General features: G+C 42.7%; 1 protein-coding gene across 3 annotated transcripts in view; it reads left to right on the top strand.

Annotated features, from left to right (window-relative positions):
- The window catches only part of DHRS7B (dehydrogenase/reductase 7B), a 118,611-nt gene extending 99,874 nt beyond the window's left edge, over window positions 1–18,737 (top strand). For all 3 annotated transcript variants that reach the window (XM_055305598.1, XM_055305596.1, XM_055305597.1), the window contains 5 exons: window positions 1,619–1,728; window positions 10,338–10,554; window positions 11,172–11,264; window positions 15,668–15,820; window positions 17,463–18,737. In XM_055305598.1, coding sequence (XP_055161573.1) covers window positions 1,619–1,728; window positions 10,338–10,554; window positions 11,172–11,264; window positions 15,668–15,820; window positions 17,463–17,668 — 779 coding nt within the window. In that variant the 3' untranslated portion in view covers window positions 17,669–18,737. The remainder of the gene's footprint in view (window positions 1–1,618; window positions 1,729–10,337; window positions 10,555–11,171; window positions 11,265–15,667; window positions 15,821–17,462) is intronic.
- The last annotated feature ends 801 nt before the right edge of the window (window positions 18,738–19,538 follow it).

Below are 19,538 nucleotides of genomic sequence, written 5' to 3'. Positions count from 1 at the left end.
CTATAAAAGAGGAAAATGAGAAGCACAGAGGTTATAACTTACCCAAGATCATAGAACCAGGAAGTGACCAAGGTCGACATTGGGTGTAGGAGGTCTAGCTTGAGTCCATTCCCTTGACCACTGGGCTGCACTGCTTTTTACAAGCTGTATGTTTTCAGGGCAGTGAACAACATTTAGTTAGGCCATGTCTGGGCTCAGAGCAAGCAAGAAGCAAGAGATCTTCCTCCACCCTCTCCCCCACAGGTTAAGTCCCAGTTCTGGAGGTTTCCCCTCCTTGCCCTTCCCCCTCGGCCTCATGAGATTTGCCTGTGACCCTTGCTGAGCTAGTCCTCGAGATGCCACCCCACAATGGCAGGTCACAGTCACACCCTGGGATTTTGGCAGCAGAGCTTGCCTAAGCGACCCCTCTCCTGTCTTGCAGGGGAGCTGTGTTGATGTGACTCAGAGCTGCCTGCAGCCCTGTTCTCATCTTGGGGGAAGCCAGGTCAGGGAGATGAAGTGGAGAAAAGGCAATGCCAGCACTGAGACCCTGGTTCCTGCTGCCAGTGGCCCTGGGCAACCACCATGCCTGTCCCTCCAAGTCTTAGCCACTTAGCTCTTTTAATTTTGGCATCCTCCTGATAAATCTCTCTCTCTCTTTTTTTTTTTTTTTTTTTTGCCCCAGTGTGAATTGTGTCTCTTTTATTGCCACCAAAGAACACTGAGTAGTAGAGGTACCCTGGTCTCCAGTTGATGCCCTTTAGTTGGAGTGGGTTCACCAGAGCCTGATCTCCACCAGTCCCCTTCCTTCTCAACCATCCCCAGCCTTTTAAACTGATCTTTCAAAAAATAAAAAAATGAAAAACAAAAACAAAAAAACCCCTGATCTTTCACCATTGTGGGCACTCCGTACGCTTCAACTCTTCAAACTTGTTTGTCATTTCCCAGCCTAGCAAGGCTACGAGACTCTCCACTTTGTGTCCCAGATGTATCTGTCCATGGCCCCTCAGGCGTTTTGTAAACTCCGCTCCCTTAGCCTTGAGCCCTTTCCAGAGAAACAGCTCCTTGGGGCCCCCGGTCCCTTCTCAACAGAGCCCTGTGTTCCCTGTGCTTGTACAGACCATGTAAGCACTCACCTACCCTTGTAGATCTGTACCTGTTGCATCGCAGCACCTTGGCAAACAGCCTGGATTGTGCCAGAGCGCAGGCCTCGGCAGACCCCAGCCTCACAGTAGCCGGTGCTGCCGGATCATTGAGCACATAGCTTGACCTTTCTGACTTCCTCAGCTGTGAAAAAGGGGGTAATGCTCCCAGCGTTGTTCAGAGCTAAAGATCATTGTGGAAAAGCTGAGTGTGGTACCTAATAAACCTGTCCAGCAGTCCCAGACTTCCTCTTGCCTTGGCGTCTGCCATACCACTGATGTGGACTCTCCTAGGGCAACAACAGGGCTCATTTATCACTGGAGGCTTGTCTCCTAGCTCCACACCTGGTCCATAGCAAGGGCAAATACACACGTGCACAGTGCACAAAGAAACAAATTCATACTCTGAAACATCAAATGAATTTGGTCTGACCTGCACTGGGGAAGAAAGGCATTGAATTTCTTCAACTGTCAAGATTTTTTTCTCTTTTCTATAGAATGTGCCAGAGTCTTCTATACTGCGGGTGCTAAGCTGGTGCTTTGTGGCCGAAACCGGAAGGCCCTAGAAGAGCTCACCAAAGAACTTACAGCTTCTCCAGCCACCAGGGTGAGCCCAGGGGTGTTTTTCTGTGGGCCAGAGGCACAGTCCATCATCTGCAGGTGTCCAAGGAGATAGTGGCCAGTCCTGGGCTGCTGCTGCACATATGGGGCATCCACATGGTCACTTTGTACCAGCAGAGGCAGCAGATCTCCGTTGCCTGAGGATAGGGGATGGTCACAAGGTTCAGATCTTACCTCTGCCACTTAGTGGCACTGAGTCACTGAGTTTAGGCAGTTCCCTCCATGAATGCTTCCACTCCCTCTTTACCTGGCTAATACCTATTCATCTTTCTATGGTGGGGAAATGGGAGGAGGTTGACCATGAATTCTAAAATTTTAGTTGTGGAAAAGTGTACATAACATAGTACTTATGCACATATAAAGATATACATATAAGTAAAATATACATATCACAGTATTAATCATTTTAACCACTTGTAGGTATACAATTCAGTGGCATTAAACGCATTCAGAATGTGTGTAACTATCACCACTTTCTATATTAAAACCTTTTTATCATCTCCCATAAAATTCTGTACCTATTAATAATTCACTCTCCCTTCCCTCTCCCCAGTGCCTGGAAACCTCTATTCTGCTTTCTATGTATTTGCCTATTCTAGATACCTTATATAAGTAGAAAATATATTTGTCTTTTGTGTCTGGCTATTTTTTTAAAGACTTATTTTTATTTATTTATGATAGACATATATATAGAGAGAGGCAGAGACACAGGCAGAGGGAGAAGCAGGTTCCATTCTGGGAGCCTGATGCGGGACTCGATCCCGGGACTCCAGGATGGCGCCCTGGGCCAAAGGCAGGTGCGAAACCGCTGAGCCACCCAGGGATCCCCCTGTGTCTGGCTATTTCATTGAACATTAGGTTTTCAGGGTTCATCCATTATTGTAGCATGTATCAAAATTTTATTCCATTTTATGGCAGAGTAATATTCCAGTGTACATATATGCAACATTTTGTTTATTTGTTGATGTACACTAGATGTACATGTGTACGTGTAGATGTACACACCTTGTGGCTATTGTGAATAATAGTGCAGTGAACATAACTATACACATTATCTGTTTGAGTCCTTGCTTTTAATTTTTGTGAATATATACCTAAAAGTGAAACAGCTGGGTCTTGTGTATAACATTTTGAAGAACTGTCAACTATTTTCTGCAACAGCTGTACCATTTTACATTCCCACTAACAACACACAAAGGTTTTGCTTTTTCCACATCCTTGCCAATACTTGTTCTTTTGTTTGTTTTTTAATTGTAACCATCCCAGGAGATATACAGTGGTATCTCATTGTGGTTTTGATTGCATTACCCTAATTACAAATGATGTCAAGCATCTCTTCATGTTCTTACTGACTATATGTCTTTGGAGAAATGTCTTTTCCAGTCCCTTTTCTGTCCTTTTAAATCAGCTTGTTTGGTTTTGTTGTTGAGTTTAGTTCTCTATATATTCTGGATAGTAATCCTTTATCAGGTCTATGATTTGCAAATATTTTTTCTCATTCAGTAGATTGTCTTTTTTTTTTTTTTTTAGATTTTTGTTTATTTATTCATGAGACACACACACAGAGAGAGAGAGAGAGAGAGAGAGAGAGAGAGAGAGAGGCAGAGACACAGGCAGAGGGAGAAGCAGGCTGCATGTAGGGAGCCCGATGTGGGACTTGATCCTGGGTATCCTGGATCATGCCCTGGGCTGAAGGCAGTGCTAAACTGCTGACACCTGGGCTTCCCCAGAAGATTGTCTTTTTACTTTCTTGACAGTATCCTTTGATGTAAAAAAGTTTTTTTTTTTTTTTAAGATTTTATTCATTTTAGAGAGAGAGCATGCGGGAGGGCCAGAGGGAGAGAAGGAATCTCAAGCAGACTCCATGCTGAACGTGGAGCCTGATGCAGGGCCCAATCTCATGACCCTGAGATCATGACCTGAGCCAAAACCAAGAGTCAGATGCCCAACCAACTGAGCCACCCAAGCATACCAAAAAGTTTTTTTAATTTTGATGAAGCCCAGTTTATTTTTTCTTTTGTTGCCTATACTTTTGGTGTCATACCCATGAGGTTGTTGACACATCATGTTAGGAAGATTTTCCCTGATGTTTTATTTTAAGAGTTCTGTAGTTTTAACTCCATCATTTAGGTCTTTGATCCACTTGATTTAATTTTTGTATACAGTGTTAGGTAAGATTTCAACTTCATTCTATGCATGTGCATATCCAGTTTTCCCAGCACCAGTTGTTGAAAAGATTGTTCTTTCCTGCTTCAGTAGTCTGGGCACCCCCATCAACAGGCATTTGGCCATGTATGGGAGCATTTATTTCTGGGCTCTCCATCCTATTTCATTGCTGTATATGTCTGTCTTTATGCCAGTACCACACTGCTGATTGCTGTAGCTTTGCAGTAAGTTTTGAAATCAGGAAGTGAATCTCCCAGCTGTGTGTTGTTTTTTTTTTTTTTTTTTTCATATTGTTTTGGTTATGTGGGGACCTTTGAGATTCCATATGGATTTTAGGATTTTTTTTTTCTATTTCCTCCCTAAAATGCAATTATTTTCATTGGGATTGCGTTGAATCTGTAGCTCACTTTGGGTAGTTATTGACTACTTAACAATATTAAGTTTTCCAGTCCATGAACATGAGATGTCTCCCATGTATTTATGTTTTCTTTCATTTCTATCAGGAGTGTTTTGTATTGTTTACATACAAATCTTTGACCTCTTTCGTTAGATTTATTCCCAAATACTTAATTCTTTTAGCTGGTATTATAAATGGATTTGCTTTCTTAATTTCCTTTTCAGATTATTCATTGCCGGTGTATAGAGACATAGCTGATTTGTATATGTTGATCTGGTACCCTGCAACTCTGAATTAAATTATATTAGCTCTAATGGCTTTCTTTGGATTCCTTGGGATTTTCTATATATGGGATCATGTCATCTGTGAATAGTTTTACCTTTTCCTTTCCAATTTGAGTGCCTTTTATTTCTTGTTCTTATGTATTTAAGTGCTCTGATTAGAAGTCTAGTACTGTGTTGAAAGCAAGCATCCTTGTCTTGTTCTTAGTCATAGGGGGAACACTTCATATCTTATACCTTTGAACATATATTAGCTGTAGGTTTTTCATAAACGTCCTTTACTATGTTGAATTTCCCCCCATTCCTGGTTTTCTAAATTTTTATCATTAAAGGATGTTGGATTTTGTCAAATCTCTTTTTTGCATCAATTGTAATGATGATGTAGTTTTCTCCTTTGTTCTATCAATATGATATATTGATTGATTTTCTGATGTTGAACCACCCCTGTGTTCCTAGGATAAATCACACTTGTTCATGGTGAATAATCTTTTCAGTATACTGTTGAATTTGATTTGCTAGTATTTTGTTGAGGATTTTATTTTATTTTATTTTATTAATAAATTAATTGTTATTGGTGTTCAATTTACCAACATACAGAATAACACCCAGTGCTCATCCCGTCAAGTGTCCCCCTCAGTGCCCGTCACCCATTCACCCCCACCCCCCCCCCGCCCTCCTCCCCCTCCACCACCCCTAGTTCGTTTCCCAGAGTTAGGAGTCTTTATGTTCTGTGTCCCTTTCTGATATTTCCCACACATTTCTTCTCCCTTCCCTTATATTCCCTTTCACTATTATTCATATTCCCCAAATGAATGAGAACATACACTGTTTTGTTGAGGATTTTAGCAACTATATTCATAAAGGACATTGGTCTGTAATTTTCTTGTGATGGCTTTATCTGGACTTGGTATCAGAGTAATGCTGGCCTCACAGAATGAGTTAAAAAGTGTTCTCTCCTTCCTCTTCAGTTTTTTGGAAGAGTATGAGAAGTGTTGGTGTTAATTCTTCTTTAAAGTTTGGTAAAATTTGCCAATGAAGCCATCTGGTACCCAACATTTCTTTGTTGGGAGGTTTTAGGTTATTGCTTCAATCTCTCTACCTGTTCTATGTCTGCTGGGCTTTTCTATTTCTTCTTGAGTTAGGTAATTTGTGTGTTTCAAGGAATTTGTTCAATTTTCCTAGACTAGGTTATTTCATTTGTGGGCATACAAGTGTTCATTGTATTATAATCTGTTTTATCTAGGTAGGGACCTGCTCCATCCTCTCCTTCTTTGTCTAGCTAATGGTTTCTCAATTTTGTCAATCTTTTCAAAGAACCAACTTTGTTTTCATGATTTTCTTTATTTCTACTCTCTATTTTACCTCCTCTCTAACCTTTATCATTTCCTTTCTCTGCTAGCTTTCAGGTTAGTTTGCTCTGTTCTAGTTCCCTAAGGTGTAAAGTTATGTTACTGGTTTGAATTTTTTTTTTTTAATGTAGGCATTTATAGTTATATATTTCCCTCTTACTACTGCTTTTACTGTATCCTGTACAGTTTGGGGATATTGTGTTTTCATTTTCCTTTGTGTCTAAATAGTTTCTAATTTCCCTTGTTATTTCTTTTATGAGTCAGTGGCTCTTTAAGAGTGTGTTGTTTAATTTCTACTTATTTTTCAGTTTACCTTCAGTTACTGACTTCTAGCTTCATCACACTGTGGTTGAAGAAGACGCTCTAAATGGTATCTATCTTTTTTAATCTGTTAACATGTGTTATGCGGTATATCCTGGAGAATGTTACAGGTGTGCTTGAGAAGAATGTGTGTTGTGCTGCTGTTGGGTGGGATGTTCTATATGTGTCTGTTCAGGCCTATTGATTTATAGTGTTCAGGTCGTCTGTTTTGTAATTGATCTTCTGATTTGTTGTTCTATCCAGTATTGAAATACCACAATATTGGGGTACTTGGGTGGCTCAGTGGTTGAGTGTCTGCCTTTTGCTTAGGTCATGATCCCAGGATCCTGAGATTGAGTCCCACATGGGGAGCCTGCTTCTCCCTCTGCTTATGTCTCTGCCTCTCTCTCTGTGTCTCTCATGAATAAATAAATAAAATATTTAAAAAAGGAAATACCTCAGTATTATTATAGAACTGTGTATTTCTCCCTTCAGTTCTGTTGATTTTGCTTCATATATTTTGAAGGTCTATTATTAGGTGCATAAATATTTAAAACTATTATACTAAAAAAAAATAAAACTATTACACTTTTTTGCTATATTGAATACCTTTTTATTATTATAGGTTTACCTTATTTTATTGTGCTTCACTTTATTGTGCTTTGCCGATATGGCGTATTTTACAAATTGGAGGTTTTGTGATAACTGTGTATTGATCTGGTCTATCAATGTCATTTTTCCAACAGCATTTGCCCACTTCATATCTCTGTGTCTTGTGTCACATTTTAGTAATTCTCACAATATTTTAAATTTTTTCACTATTGCTAATTTGTTATGGTGATCTATGATCAACAATTACAACTCACTGAAAGTTCAGATGATGGTTCACACTTTTAACAATATTTTTAAATTAAGATATGTACATTGATTTGTTAGACATAATGATATTGCACACTAAGAAACTAAAATATACTGTAAACATAACTTCTGTATCTAATGGGAAACCAAAAACTTCCTTTGACTTGCTTTACGGAGATATTTGCTGTACAGTGACAATCTGAAACCAAACCTGCAGTATCTCGAGGTATGCTTGTATATAATGTCCTTTTTTGTTTCTTGTAACCTTTTCCAATTTAAAGCCTATTTTTTTCTAATATTAGTATAGCCACTCCACCTCTCTTTTGGTTATTATTTATATGGAATAACCTTTTTTCATCCTTTTACTTTCAGCCTAATTATATTGTTGGATCTAAAATGAGTCTCTAAAGACAGAATAGAGTTGGATTTTTTAAAAACTCCAGCTATCAGTCTTTTGAGGAGAGAATTTAAATTGTTTATATTTAAAGTAATTACTAGTAAGGAGGGACTTCTGCCATTTTGCTATGTTTTCTGTACGCTTTATAGCTTTTTTTGTCCCTCATTTCCTGCGTTACTGTCTTTTGTGTTTAGTTGATTTTTTTGTAGTGAAATATTTTTGATTTCCTTCTCATTTCTTATCATTTCTTAGCTATTGTTTTGTGGTTTCTAAGGGAATTTAGAGCAAAAAAAAATTCTGTTTTACAGCTCTGTCCTCCCCCATTTCTGTTATTCACTTCATGGATTACATCTTCATACATTGCTTGACCATTAATGGACCAATGGTAGTTTTTAAAAAAATTTGTCTTTAGGGGATCCCTGGGTGGCTCAGCAGATTAGTGCCTGCCTTTAGTCCAGGGTGTGATCCTGGAGTCCCGGGATCAAGTCCTGTGTCAGGCTCCCGGTGTAGAGCCTGCTTCTCCCTCTGCCTGTGTCTCTGCCTCTCTCTCTCTCTCTGTGCCTATCATGGATAAATAAATAAAATCTTTAAAAAAAATTTGTCTTTAAAGTATGTAAAAAGTAAAGAGCAGAGTTACAAACCAAAATTCCAATAATAGCTTTTATAACTGCCCATATATTTACTTTCCCAGAGATCTTTATTTCTTCATATGGCTTCGAGTTACATTGCTAGCTTCCTTTCAGTTCAAACCTGAAGGACTCCCTTTAGTATTTCTTGCGGAGCAGGTCTAGTAATAACTAGCTCCCTCAGGTTTTGTTCATCTGGGAATCTTAATTTCTCCCTCATTTTTTGAAGGATGGTTGTGCCAGATACAGAATTCTTGGTTGACAGTTTTTTCTTTCATCCCTTTTAATGTATCAACCCACTGTCTTCTAGCCTCCAGGGTTTCTGATGAGAAATCAACTCATCATCCTATGGAGAATTCCTGTTATGTGAGAGTAGGTCTTTCCTGCGGTTTTCAGGATTCTTTTTTTTTTTTTTTGTCTTTGACAGTTTGATTATAATGTGTCTTCGTGTGGGCCTCTGAAATTATCCAACTTGGTGTTGAGCTGCTTAAATGTGTAGATTCATGTCTTTCATCAAGTTTGGGATGTTTTCAGCAATTATTTCTTATGATTTTTTAAAAAAAATATTTTATTTATTTATTCATAGAGAGAGAGAGAGAGAGAGAGAGAGAGAGAGAGAGAGAGAAGAGAGACAGAGGGAGAAGCAGGCTCCATGCAGGGAGCATGACGTGGGACTCGATCCTGGGTCTCCAGGATCGCACCTCTGGCTGCAGGCAGTGCTAAGCCACTGCACCACCGGGGCTCCCCAAGATATTCTTTCTTCCCCTATCTCTGTTCTTCTTGTCAGATTCCCACAGTGTGTCTATTGGTCCACTTGATGGTATCCCACAGATCTTTTAGGCTCTGTTTACTTATCTTCATTTTTTTTCTTGTTCTCAGACTCAGTAATTTCAGCCATCCTCTCTTCAGTTCCACTGATTCACTCTTCTGCTTGCTCAAATGTGCTTTTGAACTTGTATATTTTCTATTACAGTCATTGTACTTTTGAGCTCCAGAATTTTTTTATAATTTGTTCCTTTGATGGCATTTCTTTAACAATATTCACTTTGTTTATACATCAATTTCTTGCCTTCATCCATGTCTTCCTTTAGAACTTTGAGGATCTTGTAAGATATTTGTTTTAAAAATCTTTGTCTAGTAAGTCCATCATGTGGGGCTTCCTCAGGTATATTTCCTGGGGATTTATTTATATTTTTGAATATCAGAACAACAGGTGTAACTCCTTCGAATCTATTGGAACCAATTTTAGCCAGTGGTGGTTAAAATAATGCATCTTGCCTCCGTGCCACCCCTCAGTGATCCATCAGAACAGAACCCTGATTTTTAGAAGACAAGATCCTTATTGTCTACCTTGGCTCCCCCAAGCTGTACCAGAAACGTTGGTTGTCTTCCCTCAGCTGCCTGCCACAAGGATGCAGGACTGGGAGGTAGAAAGCTACCACCAAGGTGATGACTAGAACTGACCACAATTATTATAATTTTCCAGCCAAGCACTGCCCTGGAAGCTGCATGCATTCAGGTAGACTCTAGAGTTCCAAAATTGTCACTTTGGAGAGTTTCTGCCAGTATAGCATCCAGATAGAAAGGCAGATTAAAAAAAAAAAAAAAAGGCAGATTCCTGGCACTTCCTACTCTGCCATCTTCTCTGATTTCATATCCCCATTCCTCCTTTGGATCTCTTGTTAAACTCACTTCCATTGGGAAGCCCTATATGTTAGATTGCTCAGTTATTCATTTCTCTAGCATCTTCTACTTCTTCATGATATCCTTTACAATTATGGAATTTGTCTTCCTCAGTAAACAGTATGCTTCTGGAAGAGAGGAACTGTATTTTGTCTTGCTTTCTGCTCTGTCCCCAGTGCCTGGCACGTAGGAGATACATAAAAAATGTTTCATGAACAAAAGTGACAACCTGAGAAGGATAGCACCTCTCAGTAGGGGTACTGTTTAATGTAATTACAACATACAGCACAGTTCTGGCATAAGGCAGCAAGGGGAGTCTGGCTCTAGTAGTCATTTTCAATTCAGGGGAAAAGTCCAGGTCAAGTTGTGAGCAGTGTAGGCAGGATCCTTGGGGCCACATTTCTTTGGAAGAGCAATGCTAGAGCCTCTGTCATGTCATGCCCAGGAGGCCACTCCTGGCACTCTGAAAAGCAGGGGACATGTGGTTCACATGCCTGTCACTCTGAAGGTGCATTTGGTTTCTGTCAAATTTGACCAGGTGCAGACACACAAGCCTTACATGGTGGCCTTTGACCTCGCAGACCCTGGGGCCATCATAGCAGCAACAGCTGAGATCCTGCAGTGCTTTGGCTATGTGGATGTGCTCATCAACAATGCCGGCATCAGCTACCGAGGCGCCATTGTGGACACCACCACGGATGTGGATAAGAAAGTCATGGAGACAAACTACTTTGGCCCAGTTGCTCTAACGAAAGGTAACAGTCCTGAATTAAAAGAAAAAAAGAGCACTATATGTTGGCATTCTTTTTACTTTATTTGATTCATTTTTAGGTAGATGTTGTCTGTCTCCATCTATTTTACCTTGCAATAGGTGTTGTCATTACAGCTTGGGTGTTTGTTTTCTCCAGGCTTTCATTTGCATTTTCGTTATCTGCTTTGTAGCCTTAAATCAAGATTTTCTCCTCAGTGACAGCTTTATTTGTACAGCAATGCCTCCATTTCCTTTCAGTGGTGTTTGGAAACCCATACAAAATGGGGCTATTTTTGTGCCCAGGCACAGATACCACTCAAGGGGAGAGGCTCTCCCTAGAAAAGGGGACCAACCTGACTGTTCCTAGTGGGTAGGCTTCTGCCTACCTCCCTCTCTGCCTCCTTCCTGCTCTTCCACTGGCCTCCTCCCTCCGGCTGGCAGTCTGCTGGGTGCAGGAGCCTGAGAGTTCTAACCAGGCATGGTACGCCCCACTGAGAAGCATCTCCCACTTACCTCCCTGGCTCTGACTGCTTGTAATAAGCAAGGTCACCTCCTCTCAGCATTAGCTTGCAGTGACCAGAAGAAAAATCCTCCTCTAAAGCCTCTGCTCTCTTTCTTTAGCACTCCTACCCTCCATGATCAAAAGGCGACAAGGCCACATTGTTGTGATCAGCAGCATCCAGGGCAAGATCAGCATTCCTTTTCGATCTGCATGTGAGTACTCCCTTCTCCCTCCCCCAAGTGCTTTTCCTTATTGTTTTCTCATGATTATAAAAATAGCACATTTAGTATACAGAATTCAGACATTAGATAAATACTTAACACATAATATGAAGGGACTTGATCGGAATGTGTTCTCCTGAGCAAAATGCCTGGGTTCAAATCCCAGCTCTACTCCTTACCCCTTCCTCGTGACCTTGTGCAAATGTCCTCCTTGTGCTCTGTACCCCAGTCTTCATCTGCAAAAGGGAGACAAGGGCAGTCCCAGCTTTGGAGGGCTGCTGGAAGATGGAGGTAGTCTGTGAGCACCATTAAGTGTAGTGCCAGTGTGTGTGGCAGCTAATGTCTCATTATTGGTTTTCACTGTGGACACAGAGGCACTACCACTGCATTGCTCTGCAGCCCACACCTCCAAACTTCTATCATGTGATCAAACATACAAACATGGGATCGCATTATATGTACTGTTTCATGGCTTGCTTATTCCACTGGACAACACAGCTTTCCACATCAACATATGCAGGTTACATGATCCTTTTAAGTGAGTACATAGTAATTCATTGAACAGATGTGACATGAGTTATTTAGCCATTTCCCTGGGCACATGAGGATTATTTTCCCTTCAGTTCTTTTTTTTTTAATATTTTATTCATTTATTCATAAGAGATACACAGAGAGAGGCAGAGACACAGGCAGAGGGAGAAGCAGGCTCCATGCAGGGAGCCTGACATGGGACTTGATCCTAGGTCTCCAGGATCACACCCTGGGCTGCAGGCAGCGCCAAACCGCTGCGCCACCAGGGCTGCCCCTTCCCTTCAGTTCTTGACCAGTAGCAATGATGTGCTATTTAGAATATCCTTAAATACTTACATCTTTGGGCACTTATGGGAGGGTTTCCAAAAAGTGGAAATAGTAAATGGGACCAAAAAAAATAAAACTGCTAAATTGACTTCCAGTTCACACTCTCACCTCCGTGTACGAGTGACTGCGTCAGATGTTTCAGATGTTTGAGATACCATTTCACTCATCTGTCTGCCATCATGTTGTACCAGCAACCAAAGAAGCCTGGTCTTGTTCTGTTAAAAGATTTTAAAGGTGGGATGCCTCGGTGGCTCAGCAGTTGAGTGTCTGCCTTCAGTTCAGGTAGCGATCCTGAGATCCGGGATGGAGTCCCACATCGGGCTCCCCGCAGGGAGCCTGCTTCTCCTCCCTCTGCCTATGTCTCTGCCTCTCTCTGTGTGTGTCTCTCATGAATAAATGAATAAAATCTTAAAAAAAAAAAAACTTTAAAGGTGATTTCACAAAGTTCCCCAGTAACTCCTTTCTCTGCTCCACCCCCTGCAATCCTGACATGTAGCAGCCTCATCTACTCTCACCACCTCCCAGTGCTGGCCTCAGCCTCACTCAGCTGCAGACTTGGCAGAGATAGAAGAGAGAGCAGAGTTGGGTCAGCACTTGGCGAAGAGAGTAGCAGACATCCAGCTGGATGACATGGTGTAGCCAGCTCTCTGAACTGGAACTGTCACAAAGACATCCTCTTTCTCTCAAGATACGACCCCCTGCTCTGCCTTTTGCATGTTCTTGGGCAAGTAATTTAACTTCTCTGACCCCCCATTTCCTGGCTGGTGAAGAGACTGACAGTTCTTATACACGCTCCACCAAACTGTGTTTAAGATAAAAGAAGACATCTGGATATGGAGAGTCCTTTGTGAATTGTGAAGCACTCTATCTCTGTTTGTTTCTATGGTTGGTACTTTCCTGTTTGCCAGCATTGTTTCAGCTCCCAGCAGTGCAGGACAGCCATTGAAGGCAGCTGTAACAGGAATAAATATAATCACAAATGATAAAGCAAGTGAGGTACAATGCTAATGACAGGTACATCAGAGTAAAGGCTCTGCAGTGTTCTCTGTACTAAGTTACTTCCAAACTTTACTTTGATTTAGTCTCAGTGAATTTTCTTCTCCACTTGGGCCTGTGCCTGCAGTAGGTCACACATAGTTGGTCTGGGCACTTTATAAAAACCAGACAGGGGGATCCCTGGGTGGCGCAGCGGTTTGGCGCCTGCCTTTGGCCCGGGGCGCGATCCTGGAGACCCGGGATCGAATCCCACATCAGGTTCCCGGTGCATGGAGCCTGCTTCTCCCTCTGCCTGTGTCTCTGCCTCTCTCTCTCTCTATCATAAATAAATAAAAATAAAATTAAAAAAAAAAAAAAAAACAGACAGAATGTGGCAGTGCGCCTGGGCATGTGGATTAATCCTGGTGAACAGCAGTCTTCTCATCTACAAAATGGGAGAGCAGCTCTAACTGCCTCCCACTGCTATTGTGAGGACCCAGCAAGATGATCTGGGTGGTATGTTGAACCCCGTGCCCTGCGGATATAGGGGCTTACTGTTGACAGCTGTGGGTGAGGGTGTCAGCACAGCTTGGCTGATGACTTACAGCATGAGACTGGGAGACCAGTCATCATGGTGCAGCGTTCTATTTTGGGGAGTAGGATGATTCTTCTCAGTCCTTGGTCCTGGGCTGTACCCGATAGCAGCTGATAGCTGCTAGCAGACCACAGCTGATAGCAGAATCTCTGTCCACCTGCCTACCCTCAAACTACTCATCCAGCCCCCAGAAACTTGGCCCGAACCAAAGTTGCTGGCCTCAAAGGTTCTGCAGTGAGTTCCAACACTGTGACTTGCTGGGACATTTCCTTGCTTCTTCTCTTCCTGTTTTTTTGGCTGATGAATGCCCCTTTACTAAGACTAAAACATTTAGAACTCTGAATTGGAGGAAACTGACTTTCAGTGGAGATGCCGTGTGTTTTCCAAGAATGTCATTGTCGGGTCACAGTCTCCCCACTCAGAGCACCTTTCCCCATGTTGTGGAGCTGTGACTGAAGAGCAGCTGTGGCTCTATTTCTACCAGGTTGGAACAAGCTCGATAGCTCCTTTTTTTTTTTTTTTTTTAAGATTTTATTTATTCATGAGAGACAGAGAGAAGGGCAGAAACATAGGCAGAGGGAGAAGCAGGCCCCCAGGGCTCAGTGGTTGGGCATCTGTCTTTGGCTCAGGTCATAATCCTAGGGTTCTGGGATCACATCCTGCATCGGGCTCCCTTCAGGGAGCTCCCTCTGCCTATGTCTCTGCCTCTCTCTGTGTCTCTCATGAATAAATAAATAAATAAAATAAAGACTGATGAAAAGCCACTTCATGGAAGTTTGTCAAACAAAATACATAAGAAAATGAGTATGGATTTTATACACACATTCCCATGCATGCAGGGATGCTCACTGGTAGCACCGTTTCAGTGACAAAACCTGGAAACAACCTATGAAGTTCTATTGATGGGGTCCGTTCAGTGGTCTCATGACCCATGGAGAGCATGATGGACCTGCATGGCCAGCACAGAGACTGTTTGTCTGTGTCACTAGTTGAAGAAAGCTACTTGCAGGAATAATATAAACACTATGAGCTCATTTCTGTAGAAAAAAACATTAAGTGTAAAATCACATAGATATACATAGGATATATAAAAAGTACATCCTAAGAAACCATTAGCATAGGTTACCTTCTGGAGAATGGAGCTGGAAGCCAGAAAAGACTTTCACTTTTACTTCATATCCTCTGTCCTGTGTGAATGTTTTACCCACTAGGCACTAAATTGTGTTTTTGTTTTTGTTTTTTGTTTTTTGTTTTTAACTCTTAACGTTGGAATAATTTCAGATTCCGAGGTGCCTGGGTAGCTCAGTCAGTTGAGTGTCTGACTTATGATTTTAGCTCAGGTTGTGATCTCATGGATCGTGAGGTCAGGTCCTGCATTGGGCTCCATTCTTAGCACAGAGTCTGCTTGAGATTCTCTCCTTCTCTCTTTGCCTGTCCCCTACTCATGCACATGTGTGCTCTCTGGCTCTCTCTCTCTCTCTCTCTCTCTCTCTCTCTCTCTCTCTCTCTCTCTTTCTCTCTAGGATAAATAAATACATCTTTAAAAAAAAAGAATTATTTCAGATTTAAAGAAAAGTTGCAGGAACTGTACAAAAAACTCCCTTGTCTCCTTCATACAGATTCCCCAGTTAACATTTGACCATATTTGCTTTATCCTAGTCTATGTGTGCTGTGTGTATGTATGTACCTATGTGTATATATAAAATTTTTAATATATAATTTATAATTTTTTTTTCCTGAGCCACTTGAAAGAAGGTTGGAGATGCAACACTCCTTTACTCCTATACAGTTCAGGGTATTTCCTAAGAACAAGGATACAGTGCACTTATCTAAATCAGGAAATGAACATTGCTATAATACTGTAACTTAAATTGTATTATCAATTTTTAAATGAAAGGGAATGAATATGTGGGCTTGTCCCAGGCCCTCTCCCTCACTTGCATTGTCTGGCCATGAACTTTTGCAGATGCAGCCTCCAAACATGCAACCCAGGCATTCTTTGACTGTCTTCGTGCCGAAATGGAGCAGTATGAGATTGAGGTGACTGTCATCAGCCCTGGCTACATCCATACCAACCTCTCTCTAAATGCCGTCACTGCGGACGGGTCCACATATGGAGGTGAGGCCCTGGTTTGTCTTTCCTTCCATGACAAGCTGTTGTTTGGCCACAGTGAGATGTGCTTCTCTTATCTAATGATTCTTTGGTCAGTTTCATTTGGAACGTAATTTTTAAAACTAAAAACCATGATGTGTGAGTGTTGGTTATACATACTGTTGCATGGTGGTCATTTACTACAAGCCATTCTTAGCCTGAGTGTCACCACTGCAGCTGTGGGAACAGGGTCCAGGACTTGGAGTCCTGAGGCCAAGCTTCCAAATTAAAGTAAAATCAAAGTGGGTTAACTTCATGGAAAGTATGGGTTGCTTGACCCAAAAGATTCCCCACCCGTGTGTTTGAGAAATGACTGATTTCAGAGCACTCAAAGCAGAAGTGCACAGTCTTCTGGCATGAGGTCGGGTGTGCCAGGCTCAGTCTCCTTGCTTCAGCCAAAGACATGGCGAGCTGAGTCAGAGTCAGCACTAGTGGGCTGGAGCCTGGCTCCAGGTCAGCTGACCTGTGCGTGACATTGCTGTGGGAGCAGGTGCTACCTTCCCCTGCTTGCATGACCCCACCTCTTGAAAAGTGGCTTGCCATGTCCTGCCTCCCTGGATGTGCCCTCCTGGGCCTGTGCTGTGGTGTTCACTGGGCACCTGCAGGCCTTCTGCTCCACCCCAGGAAGCCTTGAACCATGAGTGCACGTGCCCTGGATAGTTGCTGACTCAGCAAGTCCACAGAAACCATACAGTAGCCTAGAGCCAGAGAAGTTCATACTTATTTATACCCAGAAGAATCTTTTTTTAAAAAAATTCTCTTTGTGGCATTTTAAAATAGGCAATAATCAGAAACCTTCTATTCTGTGTTAACAAAAACACAATGAGAACTGATTTTGGTGAGGAAGCTCCTGCAGTTTGGACAGCATACTGATGGTTTCAAATGGCCTGTGCTAGTGGCCTCTCCTCTCCACCTGCCAGCTGGTTCTACATTGTCGGCAAAATTGTCAGATTACCAGGAAAGAAGGAACGGCGGTTGGTCTTAACCAGCCTAATACCTCCTAAACTCCCTGCAGCTGTCTGTAACACCTCAAACAAACCAAGGCTTTCTTCCTGGTCCTTATCCAGTTAACACATGATGTGGGGACCTGTGACATCAAATCCTGTGTCACTTCACTCTCGCTGCAGTCGGGGGTCATAGTCTTCTCCCATCCCCCATCTGGCAGACCTCAGGCCAAGCTACGCGAAACAAGTTCAGTGCCACACCATCCTTCATTGTTTGTTCCAATAGACAATTACCAAGGTCTGGAATTGGTATGTGTGAAGGGCTCACCCTTTGGGACCCCATCTGGGCTGGCCTTTGTCCTTTGTCGTGGGCCACCAGATCCTAAGCATTGTGGGGGACCCCTGTTTATGTCATTACCACGTCTCACCCATGTCCCCCCTTTCCCTGCTCACATGCACTGAGCCAATGGCTTCCTCATGTCTTTGGAGTACAGAATAGTCAGGGATGGTGGCATACCACCTGCCTCCCAACAGGTAGCAGGAAGAGCTTCATGGTGGGAAATTCAGCAAATCCAGCTGACATTGCTCCATGTCAGCTCAAGTCCTTGAGAGAGGGACTTCTGCTTCTAGTTCATGTATTTCTTTTTTTTGTTTGTTTATTTTAGTTATGGACAAGACCACGGCTCAGGGCCGAAGCCCTGTGGAGGTGGCCCGAGATGTTCTGGCTGCTGTGGGGAAGAAAAAGAAAGATGTGATCCTGGCTGACCTGTTGCCTTCTTTGGCCATTTATCTGCGAACTCTGGCTCCTGGGCTCTTCTTCAGCCTCATGGCCTCCAGGGCCAGAAAGGAGCGGAAATCCAAGAACTGCTAGTAGTGCATCTGAGCTGGGATTGGGGGGCAGCACTTGCCTGAATGCAGCTGCTTGACAGGGGACAGCTGCATTTGTTGAGATACAGGTGGGAAAGATGGAACACACGCTTCTAAAGATCCCTGCTGATAGAATGAGAACCAGAAAAGGTAATAGCCTTCTCAGGGGTGAGGGGTAAACCATAAGGAACAAGTGTGGAGCTAGGTTTAAACCAAGAATCTGAAATGAATGAATGGTAAGAATTGTAGTCCTTAAGGGCTGAAAGCACCATGCCTTTGAATTCCAGCCTTAGCCAGCTCCTAGAAAGTGTTTCAGTCTTGAAGACAGAAGACTTCCTAATGTCACCTGACCTGGTTCTCATATTTGACTTATCTGGACCACACACCTAATGGTTCTGGCAGAGTCACCTGCAGTACTCAAGGGAAAAGGCTGTCATCATAAGAAGCTTTCACTCATATCCATTTTCAGGATCCTACAGTCCATCATCCAGCACAACAAATGGGCTCCTGTGTGTTCTATCTTTCCATGTAACCCAAGTGATGCTTCAGTAACTAAAAGGAATTCCCTGGTTTCCCTGTGAACTCTCAGCTGGAGTCCCATAGACCAGACCCCACTCCAAGCAGAAGATGAATTTACAGAGGACACAGCAGCCAAAAGGGAGAAGAAAACCCCACATGGTCCCAATATCCTCTAGGAAATCAGACCCAGAAGCCCAGTCAGGTGGAGAGGGATTCTAGAGCAGCAGCAGACCCCCAGTGAGAGCAGTCATTTGTTAGCCATGCCCATTGGAACATAGCCAAAAAGGACTCCTGCTTCCACCTTTGATTTATTAAAAATACATGGTTGAGGTTCAGTGAGTAAGTCAACTTCATATCTGAAGTTTAGGATGAAACTTTTCCTATTATTTAGGCTGAAAGTGGAAATTGTGGGTATATTACATGGCTTCCCAGACTTGGAATAAAAATGTCCTGGCACATCCTACTGGCATCTTGTACTATATCCTAACCCTGGCCCTACGGAGCTTGTATTTTAAACAGCAATCCCTGAAATAAAAATGACCAAAGCCAACCTATGCTTAGTGTTTGAGGCTTTCGAGTTTCCTGGGCGCAGGAGGACGAGGAGTGGGGCATTAGACCTGGTGATCTTCCCTAGCTCTCACAAGTGCCTGAAGGTTCCAGGGCCCATGGTTGAAATATGGATATGGATATACTGGTTGGCTTTTCATTTTCCACGTAAACTGTCTCCCTCCCTCCTAACATGGAAGAGAAAGATCTTACTGTTCACATCAGGGCTGTCAGAGCCAGGGAAGAGCTGGACCTGGGACAGCAGTAGCGGCCCCTCTAAAGCCTACTCAGATTGAATGATTGCCAAGTGCATAGCAGGTCCTCAGGAAGAGGCAGCAACAGGGGAAGCTGTTCCTCTAAATGGGAACGACAGACCATGTCTCCGTGGACATTTACTGATTGGCACTTTCAGCAGGGCCCGTATCCAGGGGCTGTCCTAGCCCCGTTAAACAAAATGGGCAGCAGCTGGAGACTCATGTGACCTGCGGCCCTCTAAACATACGTTTAGCAGCCACACAGTCGGTCCTCAAGAGACGGCACCAACTTCACTGTTGCAGTTCTTGCTCTGGGGGCCATTGTAGCAGCTGGGAGCCACCAAGCCATGACTCTGGTGTGGGTTGACATGCAGAGCTTGGAGCAGACACAAAGGGTCTCAATCTAGACACGACACCTGAGCCAGCTCCAAAGCCACGGGATGTTCATTTACCTCACGTTTTCAAAGACTCAAACTCACTTTCTTAAACTCACTCTTGAAACTATATTCTACCATATAAATAGCAAATAATTTCACACAACCATTAAAATCTAGC

Source organism: Nyctereutes procyonoides, unplaced genomic scaffold (genome assembly GCF_905146905.1).
Source record: "Nyctereutes procyonoides isolate TBG_1078 unplaced genomic scaffold, NYPRO_anot_genome, whole genome shotgun sequence".
Lineage (NCBI taxonomy): Eukaryota > Metazoa > Chordata > Mammalia > Carnivora > Canidae > Nyctereutes > Nyctereutes procyonoides.
Note: the sequence above shows the minus strand (reverse complement) of the source record. Positions and strands in the feature narration are given on the sequence as shown.